Source organism: Monodon monoceros, unplaced genomic scaffold (assembly GCF_005190385.1).
Source record: "Monodon monoceros isolate NGI ecotype Baffin Bay Population unplaced genomic scaffold, NGI_Narwhal_1 Super_Scaffold_20, whole genome shotgun sequence".
NCBI lineage: Eukaryota > Metazoa > Chordata > Mammalia > Artiodactyla > Monodontidae > Monodon > Monodon monoceros.
Window position 1 is genome coordinate 103,917,500 of NW_021703777.1, and position 18,912 is coordinate 103,936,411.

Below are 18,912 nucleotides of genomic sequence, written 5' to 3' on the forward strand. Positions count from 1 at the left end.
CATGCCACAGATAGCATTGCTGCCTTTGGATATTCCTGCCAAAACTTAAATTCCACCCTCATTTCATCTTCAGCCCTAGCTGCTGGTTAATGTCAGCATGGATGAGGATATTTTGGACACTTCTTAATTTGCTGTCTGGAGACTTTAGCATATATTCCAAATAAGGGAGTGGTTCTGTTTTTAATTCAGAACAAATAACTAGTATTTATTCATTGTGAAAACAGAAAGGAACCTTAGCACTATTTTAGTTCAACACCATTTATTCATTGACTATTTTCTTCATTTCTGGCATAATAATTTCTTAAGCCATCCTTATTCTCCACTGGTCTGAGAGTAGACTTTGGCTGTCCTCATTCCATGAATTTTCAGGTGATGTTAATTACAGCCACTGTTGCTCAGTCTCCAAATAGCCCCATACTTCAGTTGTGTTTTTCTTTACATTGAAAGATATATATATGTTTAATGGAGGAGGTTGTTAAACAGAACTTTTCTCTGTGATGCGTATATGTGTGTGTGGGGGGGGGTATGTATTGTCCCCCAAGAAAAGACTATAAAGATATTCTAAAAGGAAATCAAGGAAGAAAAACAATTATAGCACAAGTACATCTCTAGCCCAGACTTCTCCCCAAACTCTAGACTTGTATATTACCTGCCTGTTTAACTGCTCTAGTTGGATGAAGATACATGTCTCAAACTCAACTTGTCTAATCATTCCTGATCGTCACCCCAAACACATTCTACCCACAGCTTTTCCCGCCCCAGGAGATGGCACCTCCATCCTACCAATTGCTAAGGCCAAAAAACTTGGAGTCATTTTAAATTACCTTTTATACCCACATTGAAGCTGTATGGAAATCCTGTCAGTCCTGCCTTCAAATTATATCTGAAGTGTGCCTACTGCTCACCATCACCAGGGCTACCAGTCTGGCCCAGGCCATACTTCCCCCTGGTGTACAGGTCCAAAATCCTTTTTCCAGATACGTAATAGAGCATTTTTTTAGATTTTAGAGAAGTAATAAGGCGCATTTGCTGTATAGCACACACTGAAGCATATTAATGTTTCTACAGGGAAACATGAATATTTACACTAATTTGGCTACTAAAGCCATTTAAGTTAGGTTAAGTGAAGGTTAGATTTGCCACCTAATGAGTTTACGGAAGCAGCTTTTGGATTTGAGAATGACGGGTGAGGACCCACGGATCTGTACTGCGGTAGCCTTCCAGCCGGTCTGCCTGCTCCCACCCTTGTCCCTCTGCTGTCTCTCCTCAACCCAGCAGCCAGAGTCATCTTTTAAAACTTAAATGAGATGTCATTGTTCAAAGCTCTGCATTAGCACTCACTTCCTTCAGTGAGAACAGAAGCCCTCCCGGCGGCTTCCAAAGTCCTCAGATCACATCTCCTAGCACTCTTCCCCTCATTCACTTCACTCCAGCCTCCTCGCTGTTCCTCCAGCTTCTCCCATCTTAGGATTTTTGCTCCAGTCCTTCCCTCTTTCTGGAACACTCTTCCTCCAGCTATCAGCTTGTCTCACTTTCTCACCTCTTCATGCACATCTCAACTTGCCAGTGAGGCCACTCTGACCCCCCCTCTTCAATACTGTGACCTCTGCCAGCACACCTGATCTCACAACTCTCTACTGTTTTTAAAAATAGCATTTATCACCTTCTATATACTATCTTGTTTACTTATTTATAATGTCTATTTTTGTCTCTTCTGACTAGAATATAAGCTTTTTGAGGGGCAGGGGTCTTTCTCGGATTTGCTCATTGGTATATCTCAAGAACCTAGAATAGTGCCTGGCACATAATCAGCAATTGAATACTATTTGTGGGACATAGAAATGAATGATTAGATCAATCACTCTTGACATTTTAAAATAAAAGGTATCATCATGTAATCAATTTCCATACACAAGCTAGTTTAGTAACACATTAAATCTATATTTAAGAAATAAAAAATATTCTTTCCTGATTGTGACTTATTTTTATAATATGGGGAGGTTTTTAATTGTGCTTCCACCATCTTTCTCTCTCTCTCTCCCTTTCCTCCCTTCGTTTTTGGAGATTGATGTTCTATTCAGTGGATTATTAAATCTGAAAAGTCAAAGTTAGTGAGAAGGAAAACGATGATGTTTCAAAGTATGTATTTCCTAGCTCCTGAAACTAGCTCAAATAATTTTTCTGTTACACTTTTATTATTTATTTATTTTTGGCCGCGCTGGGTCTTCATTGCTGTGAGCGGGCTTTCTCTAGTTGCAGCGAGCCGGGGCTACTCTTCGTTGTGGTGCGCGGGCTTCTCATTGTGGTGGCTTCTCTTGTCGTGGAGCATGGGCTCTAGGAACACGGGCTTCAGTAGTCATGGTGTGCAGGCTCAGTAGTTGTGGCGCATGGGCTCAGTAGTTGTGGCTCACAGGCTCTAGAGCACAGGCTCAGTAGTTGTGGCGCATGGGCTTAGTTGCTCCGCAGCGCGTGGGATCTTCCCAGACCAGGGCTCAAACCCATGTTCCCTGCATTGGCAAGTGGATTCTTAACCACTGCACCACCAGGGAAGTCCCAGGAGCATTTAAATAATACATGATTAAGGAAATGACTTTTTATGTATGATATGAAATATTAAACATGTGTTTTAAAAATAATTTTAACTTGAGGAACCCTAGGTTTTTCAGATTGTGTGAACAGAATTATAACCAGATGTATTTTCAGGGCTAGTTCTATAGGCGTGATTTGAGCAACACTAAAGTTACCTGATATAGCATGAAATTCTTGTTCCTTCACTAATGGGACAGACCAGTGCTTCTTAAAGTGTGTTTCATAGAATATTAGTTCTCTGGAATATTATGCAAGTGTATGCCTAAAAAAGTTCTGAGGTCAAATAAATTTAAGAGACCCTTGGTTTAGCCACTTAAATAGGTTTGTTAAGTGTGGACTTTTCAATATGCTAATGGTCACTGTGAATCTCTTGGAGAGGTATATAATGTGCATCATTTCCTGAGTGGATTTAACTGGGTTTATTTAACTGTTGGGATTAGAGTTTATTATAACCCACTTCAGATCAGGCTGGGCTGAACTAAGAATTATAGAAACCATGCTCCACAAATCGAATAGCCTTCTACCATTTGCTCTCATTTGCATGGTTTCTGAGAACAGTGGGTTGATCTTGGACTCTGGAAGAGCCTGTGGGGGAGGGGAGAGCAGCAAAGGGCTGGGCAGACTTAGAGCAAGAAAGGCAGATTTAACTGGTGGGCTGCCTGTCTGGACGCCAGAGGTATGCTGTAGGGGATTGCTAAAAAGTTGGAGACCAAGTGAACACCAAAGATAAAAATCTGGTATAAGAGCAGGTAGGAGCTATCCCAGAGCAGAGAACATAAGAAAAACATTATGTAGAATCCAAAGTAAAGGACATTAGGGGAAAATGCAATTCCAGTCTAGCAATACCATGAAATAGTATGAAGTAATGTTTTTTTTAAAAAAAATGTTTAATGACTTGGGAAAGTACCTAGGTTATAAAAATGTTAAGTGAAAAGAATATACAAAACTGTGCATACCATTTGATCCCAATTACGTGTAAAATACACGTCTTCATATGTCTGGGTGAATATAAAAGTCTGGAAGAAAAAAGACCAAAATAGTAACCATGGATCTATCCAGCTGTTGATATTTGAGGTGATTTTCATTGTTTTTGTGTTATCCTCATGCAGTGATTTTTGATCTTCCCATTCCCACTGTCACTGGTCACAGTAATTTATTATAGTAGTCAATCCTTAGGAGAAGGGCCAGGGGTAATAGAATCCCGCTCTCCCAGCAGGAGAGTTGAGTCGTGTGTTTTGAAAAAGTACCCTGGGGGATTCTGATTGTGAATCATGTTAACTTTATTTAGAACTTACTGGTTTTTAAAAATTCATTCAAAGTTCTAACTTATTTTTATTAACCTTTCAAAATTTCTTTACAATTGAGCATGTCAGATCTGTCCAGTTTTAGCTAGGAAGCTCTGCAAGGAATATAATAGCACTTGGATCAGGAAGTAGATTTTTCTCAAAGTGTTACCAGAAGCCCAGTTGAACCAGAACAACCTAGGCTGCTTATTGAAAATGTAGATGCCTAATTCCTACCACCAACTTACTGAATCGGACTTTCTAGGGACGTACGTCTCAGTCTTTAGTGTGTGTACAGGTCACACAGAGACTTTGTTAAAATGAAAACTTTTGATTCAGTGGGTCTAGGTTAGGGCCTGAGATTCTGCATTTTTAACAAGCTCAGAAGTAACACTGCTGATCTGCTGACTACACTGAAGAGTAGGGCTCTCTAAACCAATAATGGCAGCTCCAACCCAGCAGAACCATGTCTTGAATGGAGACAGAATTAGCCAGATGTGGGTTGTTTAAAATTATGCCTAAAATATAGCATATAGCCTCTGGGTCATATAAAGAAAAAAAGTGTTGCAGAGTAAAGATTATAGAATACATTGTAATACGTATCAGGTGCTCTTATGAGTGGCCATATCAGGAAACCAGACTCATGGTTGCTGTGATGTTCATGAGAATGTGTTGAAATTCCAAGCACCACCAGTAAGAACAAAACTGTTTGCACTTTAATGATTGCTGCTTTGCTGCCTGCTGTCCACAGGTTTTTTTCTCTCATTTCCCTTTTACGGATTTTACAGTCTGGCTGGTGTGATCACATTGTGCTTAGTCATGGAAATACGATCTTTTCTGATTCTATGTGGTGATGAGTGAAAAGATTGTTTCTGCTGAGGGGTGAACAGGTCTTCAAACTAGTTTGCTTTCTAGTAAACCGTAAGGCCTAGAGAGACCCTGAGAAGATGCCTGACATCTCCCTGAAGATGAAATTTCAGCAAGGGTTTTGAAGGACTGCTTGTAGGTCAGATTCTGGTGCTGTGAATTCTGAAAGTTTTCAAGGCATTTTATGTATATTTTAATTGGATCCTATGATGGCTGGTAAAGAAAAAAATAGCTCTTTCCGGAAAGTATAAATTGAGTTCTTAGTGAACGTGACCAAAGTCAAAAATCAGATTTTTTGTTGAGTTTTATGCACATTAGTCTATAGAGTTGTAATGAAAAGTATTGTGCCATAGCCACTCTGAGATTTGGGGCATGTTACTAAATCTTCCTATGTTTCCTCATCTGTAAGTGGTGATAATAATAGTATCTACTACATTGGGCTGTTGTGAAAATTAGGTGAGAGAGTGCTTGGCATATAATAAGAACTCAATACACAATAGCTATACTACTTCTGTTGATGTTGTTGAATTCATTTATATGGTAATGATAACATTTCCTACTTAACTCATAAAAACACAGCCTATTTTGTGTTCTGGTTTTGAGTTTATATTTTTCTGATGCTTTTTATTATGGTTCATTAAGTTTTAATGTTCACAATATTTTAAATGTTATTTTTGGCTAACCAGATCCTTTAGAAACAAATTGATTTGCAAGTACGAGCTATTAGGGGAGCAGAGAAAATGAAAATAGAAGGAAGCTGCTATTTTATAGACCCTTTACTTACGACCAAATAATTGGAACATCCTGTTTTATTTAGGGGTTTACAGTACCTAATTGAACAGTTGTGATGTTAAAACAGAGACAGCATCGCCTCAACTTCTTTACCGAGCAGATAGTAACGACAGCCTTTTCAGAGATGAATCTGTCTAGATGAGAAACATACATGATGGGTCTGATAAGTATCAGAAATAAAAGGTTTTTTTCTTCCTGTAAAGTGATTCATTTGGCCTGAGCGCATTGACACCTGTCCCCCACAGGTGTCACCTGTGTCACCTCGGGGGTGTTTGTGCCGCACTCACCCAAGCAGCTGTACTGTAGTCAAATAGTCGGCCGTGGCACCGCCTGCGTTCCGTTCCAGTACTCGGACTCAGTCCTGACAGCGCCTAACCTTCTGACTTCCTTTGGCTTAGAAGAGGGCAAGGGGATAAAAACGGTTCTGGTGGCAAAACCCAGGGATCTTTAGAGATGACAGAGTGGGGATGAAAGACAAGGGGTCTAAGATGCCATCTCTTGCCTCGCCCCTGCATCCCCTCTCTCGTCTCCTTCCTCCTTCTCTCCCTCCACGTTCCCTGTCAAATGATCTCCTGATCTAGAAAAGTTGAGTCATCACCTTTATGGCCACACTTAGCAATTGTTCCAGGCAGTGCTTCAAGTTGTCCTGAAACTTTATTAGAAGAGAGAGAGGGGAGTCACAAATTGGGGCTCATTATTGTTAGCTGTGTGTATGTTGCACCTTTCACTAGAGCTTTAATTTTTCCCAGCTCTGCTCTTTACTCTCAGCCCAAAGGTGTCTTTTGAACTTTTTGGATTTTTCCTACACAGTGAAAGCTTTAGCACTCAAGGGCTTATTTCTGTTGAGCCCAGAAGACTTTTGCTTTTTGCTAGAAATCAGTAGTAGATGGCTGGGAATTTTCTCTCTAATGTAGTTAAGGAAATGTCAGAGTCTCTTTTCCAATCTTTTTATTTGCTTCTCTCTGGTAATTTAAAGCTGTAAGGTGTATGTTCTTCATCTGGAGAGGGAAAGAAAGGGGCAGAGGAGAAAAGGGAGGGGGCAGAGGGAGAGGAGGAGAAGAGAAAGCAGTGTGGAGGGGAGATGCAAGAGGTGGCCTCTTAAAACCCTTGTCACTCATCCCCACTCTGTCATCTCTAAATTTCGCCACCAGAAAGAGCCTTCAGGATATTAGGAAAGTTACATACATACCATTCTCTTCAGATGAACTAAATCCCTAAGCACAGAAAGAATTTAAGACCGTGTTATCTTTAATCTTTTAGTCCAACAACAAATGCCAGAGCTGGCCTGGGTAATGTCATGGGAGCCACCCTAGAACAGAAACAGAATTTGCAAACCTACCTTTAATAAATTGTGCTTACATTCTGCTATAGTACTTACTGTTTGGAAGAAGTCTGGTAGTGGGAGATGTGTGTGATAACATTTACATTTACTTCACTGTGCTTACTTTTAATGCTTTTTGGTAAAAATATGCAGTCGACTCTTTGGGAAACTTCATTCATGAACACAGGCTATATATTAATATTATATCCCTGGGGAAAATATATTTAATAGAATGTTCTGGGATGGAGTTCCTTTTAAGAAGTTTCTTGCTTATCTGTGTGGCCAATTCTTCTCACAGGCTCCAGGGCTCCGGGTTCCCCAGCCACTAGGAACGTACTGGGCCCCTGAGCCCCAGCCAACCACGTTTTTATCCAGCTGTCTGCTGGCTTTAGTGCCTGTACGTTCCCTGTGTTTTAGTTCATGCGGAAGATTATAAGACATACGTCTTGGTGGATGAAACGTTAACTAATGGGAGAAAAATGTTTAGGAAATCTTCTAAAGAGTATATGAACATTCTTTTTTTTAATGTTAATTTTGGTCATAACTGCCCTCTGACAGCCACTCCCTCCTCCCTCCTGTTCATTCTCTGTGCACCAGCCAGAATGATGTACCTGATCTTGGCGCTCCTCTGTTAGAATCTTTGAGACTTCCAGTTTCCGCCAGAATAAAGTCCACGATATTTACAGAGCTTTAAAAGGCCCCGCAACGTCTGCCTGCATCTCCAGCTTCATTTGCTTCCCTCCTTCCCTCCCCCTTCCTCTCCCCCTGTGAGCTCTACACCTAGAATGATGTTTGAGTTCACACCCATTCTCTCTCTAGGGCGCTAGCTCAGTGACTCATCCTTGAGGTCGCAGCGTAAGCAGCACCTCTTAGAGATTTCCATGCGTCTTCCTCCTGGGCTAGCTTAGACAGCCCCCCTTCTCCCCCACCACCAAAGCTCACATAGCATCCTCTAGTTCTCCTCTAAAGCATTCGTTACATGGGAGATTGTTAGATGTCTGTCTTCACCTCTAGAATGTAGATCCCATGAAGGAAAGAGTATCCTCATTGCTTCACAAAAGTGAGCCCAGTGCCTCGTACTCAGCGGATGGTCAGTTTCTTGATTGAGAGCATTAATAAGTGGATGGAATAGAGCGAGGGAGGATGGACAGACAGATGGTAGAGGAATTGTGTTGTTAGCATTTCTCTTATCCTTTTCTAATCTCTAAAATTATACCATTCTGATTCTAAGGATTAATGGTCCAACTACAGAAAATATCAGATATGTGTTTGTCTTTATAAATATAAATATATGTGTGTGTGTGTTAGCATCTCTCCCGGTTATAATTCTATTTTTAGATAAGGCTAGTCATGTATTTTAATTAGCATTTTCTGCATTGAATCAAAGAATATGTTTGAATTTCACAAATACATCTCAATTTCATAGCCTCACATTTAATAACAGGTATCAAGACTATTCAAAGTTCTCTTTGAGGGGCTTCCCTGGTGGCGCAGTGGTTGAGAGTCCACCTGACGATGCAGCGGACATGGGTTTGTGCCCTGGTCCGGGAGGATCCCACATGCCGCAGAGCGTCTGGGCCCGGGAGCCATGGCCGCTGGGCCTGCGCGTCCGGAGCCTGTGCTCCGCAACGGGAGAGGCCACAGCAGTGCGTGGCCCGCGTATCACAAAAAACAAAAAAAAAACAAAGTTCTCTTTGAGCAATCAAAATTCAAATAACAGACATATAGCTGCTTATGGGGTAGGAGACTGTGTATATACTCTGACAGAACTCTCTTTTCTTTCAATGTTTTAGGTACTTTTTCTTTCATAATAGAAATCCTTTTTATAAACAATCTTTAAAAATACAGAACTACAAAAGACAAACCAATAAATGATAAAATATTACTTTTATTTCCAGTACTCAGACTACTTCTATTAGCATATTGGTGTATTTCTTTATTATTATTATTGATGTATATGGACATGTAACATTACATCGGTTTAGGTGTACAATATGATTCCGTATTTGCATATGTTACAAAATGATCACCACAATAAGTCTAGTTAACGCTTGTCACCAAACAGTTATAATTTTTTTTTCTTGTGATTGGAAACTTTTAAGATGTGCTCTCTTAGTAACTTTCAAATACGCAACACAGTGTTATTAACTACAGTCACCATGCATACATTATACGTCCTCATTTTTTACTTATAACTGGAAGTTTGTACCCTTTGACCCCTTTCACCCATTTCATTCACCTCCTACCTCCTGCCTCTGGCGGCCACCAATCTGTTGTTCTATGAGCTTTTTTTTTTTTTTTTAGATGCCACATATAAGTGAGATCATACAGTATTTGTCTTTTTCTGTCTGCCATAATAATACCCTTAGCATAATACCCTCAGGATCCATCCATGTTGTTACAAATGGCAGGATTTCATTCTTTTTTATGGCTGAGGAACATTTAATTGTGTGTATGTATATACCGCCACTTCTTTTCCCATTCATCTATTGATGGGAACTTAGGTTGTTTCCATGTCTTGGCTGTTGTAAACAATGCAGTGAACACGGGGGTGCATATATCTTTTCAAATTAGTGTGTTCACTTTCTTCAGATATATACCCAAGAGTGGAATTGCTGTATTACGCAGTAGTTCTATTTTTAATTTTTTGAGGACTCTCCATAACGTTTTCAAATTCCTATTCCCACCAACAGTGCATGACAGTTCCCTTTTCTCCGCATGCAAATAACCATCTGTTATTTCCTGGGCAGTCAATTTACTGAATTGTTCAAGGGTTGGAGTACTAACCCTCTGCACAGTTGAAAATCTGCATCTAACTTTACATTTGGCCCACCCCATCCAAGGTTCCATATCATGTGGTGGATTCAACCAGCTGTGGACGGTGTGGTGGATCTGTTGCACATGTTCAGTGAAAAATACTCATATGCATAAGCGTGGACCCGTACAGTTCAAACTCGTGTTGTTCCGGGGCCCACTGTCTTTTTGATAGTAGCCATCCTAATAGATGTGAGGTGACATCTCATCATGGTTTTGGTGTGCATTTCCCTGGTGATTAGTGATGATGAGTGCCTTTTCATGCACTTTTAGTATATCTTCTTTGGAAAAATCTCTCTTCAGATCTTCCCATTTCTTTAATCAGATTGTTTTTTTTCCTATGGAGTTGTATGAGTTCTTTATATATTTTGGATATCAACTCCTTATCAGATAAATGATCTGCAAATATTTCTCCCATTCATTTTTGTCGATCATTTCCTTTCCTGCGCAGAAGGATGTAGTCCCACTTATTCATTTTGCTTTCGGCGTCAGACCTAAAAAAATCATCTCCAAGGCCAGCATTAAGGAGCTTAACGCCTATGGTTTTTATTCTACGAGTTTTATGATTTCAAGTCTTACGTTCAAGTCTTTAGCCCATTCTGTCATTTTTTGTGCGTAGTGTAAGAAAATGATCCAGTTTCATTCTTTTGCATGTGGCTGTCCAGTTTTCCCAACATTATTTATTGAGGAGACTGTCCTTTCCCCATTGTATATTCTTGGTTCCTTTGTCATATGTTAATTGACCATATAAGTGTGAAGTGTGGGAGCGTATTTATCACTGTTTTTTCTAGTCTGTTTTTTTTGTTTGTTCACCTGTTTCTCTTGTACATAGTGGAAATTATTTCGCTTAATATTTTTATATAAACTGTAAAACATACCAGGGAGTGAGTAGTGAACCTTCTCTTGGCACGTCAGTGGGATGCTTACCAATCCATACTGGTATGCGTAAGGAAGGAGGATTCGTTCAGTACTTTGGCAGAGCTACAGACTGGAGCACACAAAATTGTAAGAACTAATAGCTGCTGAGCATTTCAGGTCTAAATTCCTTGGCATGTTTCCCAGTGAATTGCAATGAAGGTGTGTGCATGATCGTCCACTGCTAAATTAAAAGGTTCTTGGAAACCAAGTGCCTAAAATACTAATAACCATCTGGCACTTTGCGAGTTGTTAGATAACTAATTTTCTGGGTGACTGTTTTCCAAACATGTGGTCTCATTCGTTCCTTTTAACCTCCTCCCTTCCCACTTTCTTCATTTCTGAACATCCTCCAGACACTGTGGACTCCTTTCTCTAATGTTCCCGAGCACTGTCTTTGTACTTACTGCCTGAAATACTCCGTCTTCCCCCACTCCAGCACTTTGCTTTTTGCTTGGAAGGTTCCATGTTCTTTCACTCTCAGACTGAATGGTGCTTGCTCAGAGAGGATGTCCTTGATCTTTTATAAAACAGGTCCCTGTGCCAGGAAACCTTTTTAGGACCCTCTCCCTCTGCACCAAGACTCCATTTACCATTTGACCATCCTTCACTTGGAGAAAAGGGTGCTGACAAACCATCATAATGCCCCTAAAATATGGTACTGTAAGATTTGAACTATTACAATCCAGAGATGATTTCTATAAGTTACAACAAGAGAAGGGAACAAAAAAGTGTTGTTCTATAGAGTTATGTGTGTGTGTTTTAACTTTCTCTGTCATGAGAAATGAAGCATGTATGCCTACAACTCTGTAATATTTCTAATAAATAGGAGGCGGTCTCCCTCTCAGAGCTCCAAATGAGGAAAGGAAAGCTGGAATTGAATGTCATTGCTGTCAGTCATCTGAGTGTAAAAGAGGGCGGCCGTTTGCCTCTCTCAGGGCACCTGTGATCAGTCTGTGTCCCCAGATCTTGTCCGTTGACCCGCTTCTCTTCTTTCATCTTTCTCAGGCTGTGTGTAGAGGGGTATATGTGAGTGGGGGAAGTGGAAGAGGAAGGGGCTTCACTGTTTGGACTTTTGCAACAAAAATGAAAAACTTCAAAAGCAGTAAGCTCAAAAAATCAGTGCAAATATTATGGGTTTGTTTACTTGATTTAAAAAGTTACTGCTAAAAATAATTGGAACATTAATGAAAAAGAACCCTTTTGACTGATGTGTGTTTTTTGGTGTTCTACATCTTTTACTCCCTGCCTTATAAAAATAGAGCTAATTAATTTAAGTTCTGGCAAAGAAAAGGGAGGATTCCCTGATCTTTGGCCAAGAATTCCCCTCCACTACCACCAACATTCTCACACACTCCCCATTCCCAACCAAGCTATTCTCCCTGACATCATCTGGTGTTTTTCCATCCTAGTTTTCATCAGAATTTAGAGTTGTGGTGTTCTTTTATCTACATGTTTAATGTTTGCCTCTCCCATTAGAATGCAAGCTCCACAGGGGCCAGGTCCTTGTTGGTCTTGTTCACCCTTTTACCTTGTCTCCTCGGGACCTACCCCAGTGCTCGGCATATGGGTGGCGATCAGATGTACATTGAATGAATGAGCAAATAATGATTTATACGAATCCATTTTTTAAAGTGTATTTTTCAGCTCTGTCCCACTTGTTTCATTTGAGGAAAAGGGTTGACAAAGTACGTGGGTTTCTGACAAGACCTTCCCATTCATTCAATAAACACTTGTTGAGTGCCTGTCACTAGGTCAAGCCCTGGGAATGCCACATGAGTAAGACATGATCGATGCCCTCCAGGACCTCAGAGACCAGCAGAGGCAGAGACACACATGTGTGTAAATAACTGCGGTTCTTTAGGAAAGAGTGTAATAGAGGCGTGTAAACATGAGCCATCAGAGTACAAGGGGGAAGATTTGAACTCGCCCAGAACGTGAAAGTTTTCACCCAGTCAGTGATATTTACACTGACCCTTGAACAGAGAGGGGAACTTTGGCTGGTTAATTGCCAGGGAGAAGAGCGTCCCAAGCTGGGGATGGGGTCAGAGACGTGAACATGAATGGCATATTTGGGCAGTACTGTGTGTTTTGGGGGTGGATTGTGAATGCTGTGCAATTTGGAGTTTGGATTTGATCTTAAGGGAGCCAAGGAACCTGCTTAAGCCCAGAAGACATAGCATACGTAGGGTTCACTGGAGAGGAGTCTATGTTTTGGTTAGAAAGTCAAACCATTCGCTGCAATTACGGGCATTTTGTTTTCCATTAAAACAGCCTTAATTTAGAGTTCATAATGTATCTTTCATAGACAAGTTTTAGAATTTCATAGAGATATTTTGCTCGCCATTGGTAGCTGTTTTAAAATGTATTTTCCAGATAAAGACGTTTTCATGTATTTTATGTTGAATTTTAGAAACTTTTGAAACCCATTTTTAAAAATGGTACCCAGATAAATGTTACCGTATAAGATCTCTGCAGAACAAACTTCATGAATCTTCATGTGAACTGTGATTAAATATTTTGGATTCTTCCAGATGAACGAAATACCTAGATCTTTTCCCCCTGCCCCATCGGTAAAGGTAATGCTTCTTTGTCAATGCCTCATCGAAACAAAACAAAATGCCTCTCTCTCTCGTAGTTCCGCGGCAGCCTTCAAATGACTTGTTTGAAATATTTGAAATTGAAAGAGGAGTCAGTGCAGGTGATGAAGCAAAGGACGATCCAGGTAGATCCCTATATTCTTAGGACCGTTATGATGACATTTTATTTTTCCCTCCATTTCATTAAAATAACTTTTAAATTGTAGATTGTTCGGTTACATCTGGGAAAATTATACTTTTCTCTTAACCACTTGGTTTCCTCTCTAGTTAAATCAGTTGAGCAAAAACTGAATCATCATTATCTTTTTAAAAAAATATATAGAAAAGCAGCATTTAAGCTGAGGAGGAAATCATCTTTTATAAGTGATGTAAGAAGGTCATAATTTGGCAACAATTGTGCATTCTATTTTTACAGCTGAACACTGATGCACAATTGTGCTGAGAAAGGATTCATGTGATTCCCTTTTGATCTCATGAAGAGACATTCTGGTGGGATAATTAAGTGCAGACAGGAGAGAACACTTGTACAGATACCCCTAGTTCACAGATTCATTTTTGTCATTAGCTGTTGGGTTTGTGGTCTACTCATGTTTCTGGTTATTTCCTTGCAGGTGTTCTGATACACAGTTGTAATTTTGACCATGGGCTTTGTGGATGGATCCGAGAAAAAGACAGTGACTTGCACTGGGAACCAGTGAGGGATCCAGCAGGTAAAACCATTCATCTAACCCTAGTACACATTTCGGTTGGATCCTATCTGAGGAACCCAGTTGTGCTAATCAAGGATACTATAACGCAGCTCTGTGTTTACTTAATAGAGAGGATAAAGAAAGCTTGTCCAGCATTCATCTTCCATTTTTTTAGGTGATCTGAATTTGTTAGCTGTCAATTAGAATTTTAAGTAGACAAGCAGTTTATTAAAAGGCCAGCTAATTTCTCTCAAAAAAAGCTTTGTATATATAAAACATGTAGACTCATTCTAAAATATAATATCCAAGTTACGTATAGTGCCCCATTCCCAAGCATAAAAATAATATTGTGGTACAGCAGCCATCATAGTAGCCTGTGGTTGTTTCCTTGATTATGTCTTTCTTTTTTAAGATGTAGCAGAAGGAGACAGTGGAAATTCCTGCAAAGTTGTGAATATCTCTCACAGTCTAATTTTCAGTCTAATTTGGATGCTGGAGAAATTAGTTATAAATTACCACCACTTATTCCACAAGAGAATGTTATAAGAAAGGGAGATTTAAATATAGTCCCTTGGAAAACTAAGACTTTTAAATTGCACACTTCCTATGAATCTATAAAGTTTCAGAACTTACAATATGTTTTGTCATCTTATTTCAGGAAGCAAAGCTACATATTATTGTTGGCTTTTTACCCTCCCTGTAGTAGTTAAATCTTATATGGGTGAGTCCAACTTAATGGAAGGGTGAGGAGTTTGGTTTCTTTTTTTCCTTTTTATACTCCTGATTCTAGACTTAGAAATGAAAGATACGAGACATGAAGAAAAAGTATGTTACTTGTTTTTAAAAGCCTAGTTCCTAAATACTATCCCAAGTGTACAGATAGAGCACAAAACATGTAAAAGTTAACTTGAGGATATGCTCTGTTAAAACCAGCTCTTCTCAACGGTCAGTGTGCACACAGGTCAGCTGGAGGCCTTGTTAAAATGTAGATTTTGATGCATTTCTCACACGCTCCTTGGGGATAATTTTAGGGCTCATCCTTAATGCACATGTTGAGTAGCAAGTTATTAAAGAATTTGTGCAAAAATATATTCATTAGATCCCCTAAGATTGAAATGTTAGAGATATTAAAAAATGAAAATTTGAGGCAAGCTTTTAAAAAATGAGTATCCAACAAACTCAAAGGAGTTTTGAGATTACTTTTAACTATAAAATAATTTTTAATGCCCCCCCCAACACACGCACACACACCAGTACACTCCCTCTCATTCTCACTTTCATGTTCTCCCTCTCACTTATTTAAGGTTAACTCTGAGCCAGACCACATTATTATTAATATCATAGATAACTGTGAATAAGAGAGAAACCAACATTTATTTAATACCAGCTACAGTCCTGACTCATTCATCATCTCAGTTTTATCTAATCCTCTTATCTGCCCTGGGAAGCAGGTAATATTGTTTTTGTTTCACAGAGGGCCAGAGGTTACATCAGTTTCCTAAGGCCACAGAGCTAAAGAATGGACTTCCCATCCAGGCCTCTCTGTACTGCCTGTGCAGCCATCTCAGCAGTTCAGTGCCCACAACATCAGAAGCGTAATTCTGGGGTTTGCACTACCCAGTCTGGCCTCTGTGTCCTGGTTGTGTGCATGATCCGATTAGCAGATCTCAGGCCTGTAGATTTGAGTGACCTCTGACCTGGAGTAGTGTGCTACAGAAGGAAGGATCTTTAGCAACCACGTGTGATAGAATGGTGAATAATGTTCATGGTCGTAATGAATAACTCTTTCAAGTAAGGTATACACTGGGGAGAATAATTCATGCTAAAGTCAGAAGAATTCATTGCACTTCTCTGTAGACAGTCTATGTAAAATGTTTGAGCTTTAGAACTTAAATACTATCTTTTAGAACCAATTTAGTACTTTTCAACAGTTTCTATTATTCGTCACATATGTAAATGTTAAATTTGTTGTGACCCCAAATCCACTTGCCCTCCAATAGAAAAATGAGAAGAGAATTGACAGAGTGGTAGACAAAAAAAAAGGTTTGAAATGGTTCTTTGGCTGTGATAATACAGAACAAGTTGAAAGGAAGTGGTGGCTGCTTGTGATTGGATAGCTCCTGGTGATTGGCTCCGGCCCCTCAAGGATGCTCTTCTGGGGTTGCTCCAGGTTTTTACCAACAACTTGGATGAGCTGGATATTGAAGGCATACTAACCAATCTGTGGCTAACGTAAAGCCAGAGGAGAAAGCGACTGTGTGCGCTGACACAAACAGCATGCAAAGATTAGATCAATGGGTCCCACTTAAGAGGGTGAAATCTACTGGGGATGAATACACGGTGTAGCTCATGGTCGAGAAACCACCTACACAGCTGTAGGAGGGGGAAGATGTGACTTAGCAGAAAGTGTGAAAGACTTTTAGACTTTTTGTGGGTAATAAATCAATATGAGTGAACCCTGTATCATTGCTGCCCAAAAGCTGGGTCAGCTCCATAGAAATACGTATTTTTTCCAGCACAGAAAATACACTTTGGTAGGTTCTTACCAGTCTGAGAAGTATAGAGGTAATTGTAGGTCACTCAAAAGAGAATGACCTGGATGGAGAGGTGTCTCAGAGCCTGTAGAAAAACAGGTGAGAAACCCAGAATGTTTAACCTGGAGAAGAAATAATGGAGCGGGGCAGCTTTTCAAATACAAGACCGACAACATCTATCTCAGTTGTTCTGTGATCACAAGGGGATAAGAAGTCGGATCAGTAGGTGAAAACTGCAGGGGGATCGATTTTTGCTCACTCTCAGAACTTTACCATAGTCAGAGCTGTCTAAAGAGAAATCAGGCAGCCACGGAAGCAGGGAGCTCTCTGTTGGTGGAGATGTTTGACTGGGTGACATATGACAAGATGTTGTTTTGAGAATTAGACAAAGGGTGGGTTAGAAAGCCTCTTATACCGGCTCTGGGAGCCTCTGACTCAGAATGGAATGTCCCAGGTATCAGTGAGCAGCGTTCTAGCTTGGAGAATGGATGGGAAGACCAAAGATGGCAGAGATTTAGTTAGAAGAGGTAGGAGGACATAGCTTATGTCAGGGCGGAATCGTAGGCGGGCTTTTTAGAATATGTCGGGGAGTTCTAACCATATACAGATTCTGACATATCCAGATGGAGAATGCTAATGAAGCTTACTTTCCGTGCCTATTTTTCTTCTAGGCAGTTCAGGTGGGGTTATGTATGTATCTCATGCTAAGGCCAGAGAAGACTATAAGCAATTTAATCAATTATTTTTGTGTATCATTTTAACTACCAAACTAATAGTTTGCGTGTTTCTATCTAGATTATACCATTAGTAAAGGAACATATGTTTGGATTTCCACATATGATTTTTATGTTGTGCATTTCTTATCCAAGATCCAGATTTGCAAATATTCTTATATGCTAATATCTCTAAAAAACCTTCCCTTAAACAAACTTATAACTTTGAGAAACAGCTGCAAAATAAGTGCATTTGCTAGTCACCTTCCTGGTGCTCATTAGGTTTTGTTATCACATTCAGTCTTAAACTTACTTGCGAGATAGTGAAATTAATCCATCCTCTAGGGAATGGAAAATTGTGCTCCTGACAGATGTGATAATGTGCTACAGACTTATAGCTGTGGCCCTGAACACACGCCCTTCTCCTGTAGTGTCAAGGCTAAACTTGAGGCCCTTTTCCTGGAACCCTAATCTCAACCGACTCAGCACTCTGTCGGCTACTGGTAGCTACAAGGAATTCGTTTAAATATAAAATATGCCAGCGTGTACGTACAACTATGTCTATTGCAGCATTAAGAAACATTATTTTGAAATACATGACAATGGAAAAATAAATCAACAGTGAAAATAAAAGCTCCCTCCCAACCGTGGGCCCCAGTCATCCTCCCCAGATGCAACCAGTTTCTTGGTTACCTTTCCAGAGAGCTATTTTTCCTCACAACAGCCCTCTCTTCTGTACCTTGCTTCTTCCACTTAACAATATTATCTTAAGTGTTAACCTGAGTGTGGACCTGCTATATAACACAGGGAGCTCAGCTCGGTGCTCTGTGACGACCTAATGGGTGGGATGGGGCTGTGGGAGGGAGGTCCAAGAGGGAGGGGATATAGGTATACATAGAGCTGAATCACTACACTGTACAGCAGAAACTAACACAACATCGTAAAGCAATTTTACTCCAAAGGAAAAAAAAAAAAACAACATGAGTGGACTTTGAAGCCAGAATGCCTGGGCTGAAACCCACCATCACCACTTAACGAGCTTTGATCTTGAGCAGGTTACTTAAATGGGGTCATCAGTAGTGTCTAGTAAACGTATGTAAAGCATTTAAAGCAGTCCCTGTCCTAGAGTCACCATTAAAATAGTATTAGCCATTGTTGTCAAAGATGGTTCTGTATCAGTGCATACATAACACCTTCATTCTTAAATGAATGGCGGTTACTCCATCACTTCTTAAACGTATTTAATCAGACATCCATTGAGGGACGTTTCAGTTGTTTCCAGCCTTTTGGTAGTTCAGACAATGCTGCAGTTAGTAACCCTGTCCAGATATCATTTCATATATGTTTGAAATTAAAATTTTATCGCCTATATATCTGGCAACTGTTACAGGATCTATTATTTACCAAAAAACAGCTTTAGATATTGTGATGCTTTAAACTGAATCCATGAAAATATGTAATGTAATTTTTTTATTTAAACCAGTATTTTGGAATCAGAAGTGAAATTTTTATTTAATAGGTAATTTGGAGTGCTAGATCAATTTTTCCCTTAGCTACTGTTCCAACTTTGTAATACTTCCATTTATTAAAAAGGGAAAGAATTCTTCATGGTAAAAAGAAAAACAATCCTAGTGGCCACAGAGTAGCCCTCTAGGGGAAGAGCAATTGTAACCTCATTTATAGAGTTTTAAAAATCTATATAAAGTGATTATTTGACTCTTTTATTAGGATGTCTTGGTTTTTGTTAGGTTGTCTTGCTGCAGGCAGCGTCTGGCATAGTGATATTAGTATACAT

The 18,912-nt window shown here is 39.8% G+C and overlaps 1 protein-coding gene across 4 annotated transcripts in view; it reads left to right on the forward strand.

Moving 5' to 3' along the window:
• Positions 1-18,912, forward strand: part of NPNT (nephronectin) — a 77,457-nt gene that overhangs the window by 51,980 nt on the left and 6,565 nt on the right. For all 4 annotated transcript variants that reach the window (XM_029235685.1, XM_029235687.1, XM_029235688.1 and 1 more), the window contains 2 exons: positions 13,220-13,306; positions 13,793-13,891. In XM_029235685.1, coding sequence (XP_029091518.1) covers positions 13,220-13,306; positions 13,793-13,891 — 186 coding nt within the window. The remainder of the gene's footprint in view (positions 1-13,219; positions 13,307-13,792; positions 13,892-18,912) is intronic.